We start from the raw sequence: 3,666 nt of genomic DNA on the forward strand, positions 1-3,666 counted from the left end.
AACGAATACAACCAACAATCAACAATAATTCGTATATTTATAATTTAATTGAACATCCGTTTCATATATCAATTTAATAATTAATTAACAAGAGAAAAAAAAAAAAAAAGAAAGAAAAAGAAGAAGAAATCAGAACGACGATCAATAAACAAGTGAGTCGTGACTGCACTCCGTATTAAGTAGTGCTTCTTCTTCTTCTCATCAGAGAGTGATTCAATGATTGAACTTTGCCATAACTCACTCGGCCAATTAACGTAAGAGCCGTGAGTATGAGTGAGTAAAAATTTCTCCGCTCATCGACACGACCAGGCCGTGCCAATAAGTAGCGCTCGCATTAATAATTAATTAGCAGGGCTGCCGAGCGGCCGACCTGGCCAATTTCCATAATTCAGCGGCCACACCAATATAGAATATCGCCTGTTCGAACGTGGAGGACAGGATCTCTAATAATGCGACGGGATACTAATAATTATCGGTGGATTCGCACGCGAGTCAATTGCAAATTGGTCGTCGGCTGCGTATAATTGTCGAATTTTTTGCCCAATCGTTAAAGTACGATAAGAATATCCGTTGCCAAGCAACGGTCATTCCGCGGGAGGCGCTGCACGCTTCTTTCTTCTTCTTATTCTTCTCTGAAATGCAATCGTTCTACGCGTTCGAGACGACGATTTTTATTTATATTTCTACGACACGTGAATTTTTCTAATAAAAGGGGAATTTTGGAAGAAAATTTTCCGTAAACGTGACTCTTCTTTTGCGAAATTTAATATCCTTTATTATTTCGAAAAGTTTCTTGTTTATTCAAATATGCTCGTATCTTGTATATTTATATGCGAATTGAGTGTCAAGGACCCGATTATCGTTTTCTCTTTTTTAAACCGCCGCCACAGTGGTTCGAACAAAATTATTTTTTTCCAGATTTTGAGATCTAATTTTTAGAAAGCAATACTACTTTTTTTATTATAATTTATTATTTCATTAAAAATATGACTAAATAATGTAAAAAAATTAACATTGCGATTGATTAGAATAGAATACAAAAGAAAATAAATAATAATCAATATATAAAAGATATACAAATATTTGTGATTTCGTAATCGCATAAAATATCTGTGTGACAGAAGTAAAAAAAAAAGTTACAGGCAATGTAGCTTAAAATCAATCCATAAATATCAATAGCTGAATTAAAGAATTCACTATTGGCGGACAAATTAATTTTAATACAGTTTTGTAAAGTTTTGCGAATCAATATAAAAAAAAAGTAGAAAGAAAAAACAAAAAACTTATCGATAATTTTTAATAAATTTACAGAACATTTCTCAACTATTGATATTGTTATACGTTACAATTATTTTTTTTACACATTCGAAAATGAATTTCGAATCCAGTTAATATAAATTATTCGAACCACTGTGCGCCATGCGACGCGAACTCAGTGAACTCTGCGATCTAAATAACAGAACAAGAGACATCGGAACGACCTACGATCCACATAACGTAACCCCCTCCCTTCCTTTATCAAATACATTCTTACCTCAACGTATTACTTTAATTTCAAACCAATTTCACAATCTATCCCTATAACATTTCTGACACTCGTCCTATTAAAATTATTCGTTCAATAAACTTCTCTCCGATTCCATCTCCTCGTCGATTCATTCGATGAAAGGGAGAAAGAAAGAAAGAAAAAAAAAAAAACAAAAACGAAATCGAGTCACGAAATTATCGACGTTATTATTTCTCCGGTTAATTAAAATAGCAGAACGAGCAGTATGCGGTACGGCACGGATAATTGCGACCGACGAATTGTTTAATTCGAATCGTCGTTGAACACGTGGAATTTAAATGCTCGCGCCGCTTTACACGCAGGCACGATTTGAATACCGGGCGGAGTTGACCGGCGGCCCCGAATCAAGGGAAAATCGGAAATGATTGTCACGTTGTCGAACGGTTGGATTATGTTCGACTTGGAGCGCGGCCCCGCATGAATATTCATCCCCCGCGCGAATTTCACCCTTTTCGCCGCGAAAAATTCCTAAGCAATCCCCCCTCCCTCGAGGGGGGCCAACACTCTCGATATAATTAATCGTATGCGCGAGCACGTATCTGATAACCGGATGATCCTCAATTCACCCTCTCTTTATTTTTTAAAGGGGTAACACCTTTCTTTACGCGCTGAATTTCAAAACAAATATATATATATATAGAATTTTATCCTCGAGAGAGCTTGTTCCTCCTTCCCTGTACGTTTCGTTCGTTATTGGATCAAGGGTGGGGGAAGCTCGTGGCAAACAACGATGTCTCCTTTTTTGGGATGAAATTCCAAGAGAGAGAGAGAAAACAGGCGATGATTTAATATCGATTTGATTTTAACTCGAAATTGGGAAGAGATGAGGAAGGGATGAGAACGAAAGAGAAATATTTCGATTTTTTTCTATTCATCATAGATTTATTACCTTACCTTCTCCATCTTGTTTATTTAAAAAAAAAAAGTGGCAAACAACGATGTCTCCTTTTTTGGGATGAAATTCCAAGAGAGAGAGAGAAAACAGGCGATGATTTAATATCGATTTGATTTTCACTCGAAATTGGGAAGAGATGAGGAAGGGATGGGAACGAAAGAGAAATATTTCGATTTTTTTCTATTCATCATAGATTTATTACCTTACCTTCTCCACCTTGTTTATTAAAAAAAAAAAGTGGCAAACAACGATGTCTCCTTTTTTGGGATGAAATTCCAAGAGAAAGAGAGAAAACAGGCGATGATTTAATATCGATTTGATTTTCACTCGAAATTGGGAAGAGATGAGGAAGGGATAAGAACGAAAGAGAAATATTTCGATTTTTTTCTATTCATCATAGATTTATTATCTTACCTTCTCCACCTTGTTTATTTAAAAAAAAAAAAAATACCCAAAAGCGTTACAAAACCCTTACTCATTTCTCGAATTTCCCATTCCTTATTTCCACATTCCTTCCCTATCCCCCGAAAACTTAAATCTCCCCGGGCAACTGCGCGGGAATCCACAATTTCCCTGAAAAAAATCTGCAAGAAAGGAGAAGAAAAGGACCGTACCAAGTGGAGGGATATTTCCTCCCCTTAAAAAAAAATAATCCACGGATAAAAAAAACAAATGGTCGCTGAAAATCCACGCCAAAAATTTATCTCCCCCTTAACTACACATACATCATATACACATATATATATATATACACAAAAACGTGATATTCCCGTGGAAATTGGTTTTCGCCTATGCTCGCCAAGTTTTCTTATACCAACGATCCATGGATACGAGAGCGAAGCATTCGGTCTCGATCGAGCGAATTAATCTCCGCGAGGAGAGCCAAAAAAGAGAGAGAGAGAAACAGAAAAAAAAAAGAAGAATATATATATATATATATACGAAGGAGATTCGCACGTACCTCGCGTTTCGACGAGAGCCCAACATAGATTGGCCAAGGAGAAGAGCAGCAGCGAGAGTAGATATAGAGCGGCATCCCATCTCATCTTCGTTGTTTCGGATAGCTTCCTCGGTGGCTGCCTTCACTCTTCTCTCGCCCCTTCTTCACCGGTCGCGCTCATCCTCCATCATCATCACCATCATCCCCCCGTTCTCACCAGCCCCGTGGACCAGCTACCGTGGATGCTCGAGAGGAGGAGGGGAG

General features: G+C 37.5%; 1 protein-coding gene and 1 long non-coding RNA gene across 2 annotated transcripts in view; one reads left to right on the top strand and one right to left on the bottom strand.

Moving 5' to 3' along the window:
- LOC102679563 overlaps positions 1-2,410 on the top strand; it is a 6,316-nt gene extending 3,906 nt beyond the window's left edge. The window contains exon 3 of the long non-coding RNA XR_420621.2: positions 2,400-2,410. This is a non-coding gene — a long non-coding RNA (uncharacterized LOC102679563). The remainder of the gene's footprint in view (positions 1-2,399) is intronic.
- The window catches only part of LOC102679642, a 21,722-nt gene extending 18,107 nt beyond the window's left edge, over positions 1-3,615 (bottom strand). Inside the window, exon 1 of the mRNA XM_006607934.2 lies at positions 3,424-3,615. Coding sequence (XP_006607997.1) covers positions 3,424-3,508 — 85 coding nt within the window. The 5' untranslated portion in view covers positions 3,509-3,615. The remainder of the gene's footprint in view (positions 1-3,423) is intronic.
- Between the last annotated feature and the right edge of the window lie 51 nt (positions 3,616-3,666).

The sequence above is a fragment of the Apis dorsata genome, unplaced genomic scaffold, assembly GCF_000469605.1.
Source record: "Apis dorsata unplaced genomic scaffold, Apis dorsata 1.3 scaffold_23, whole genome shotgun sequence".
In the NCBI taxonomy this organism is placed as follows: Eukaryota; Metazoa; Arthropoda; class Insecta; order Hymenoptera; family Apidae; genus Apis; species Apis dorsata.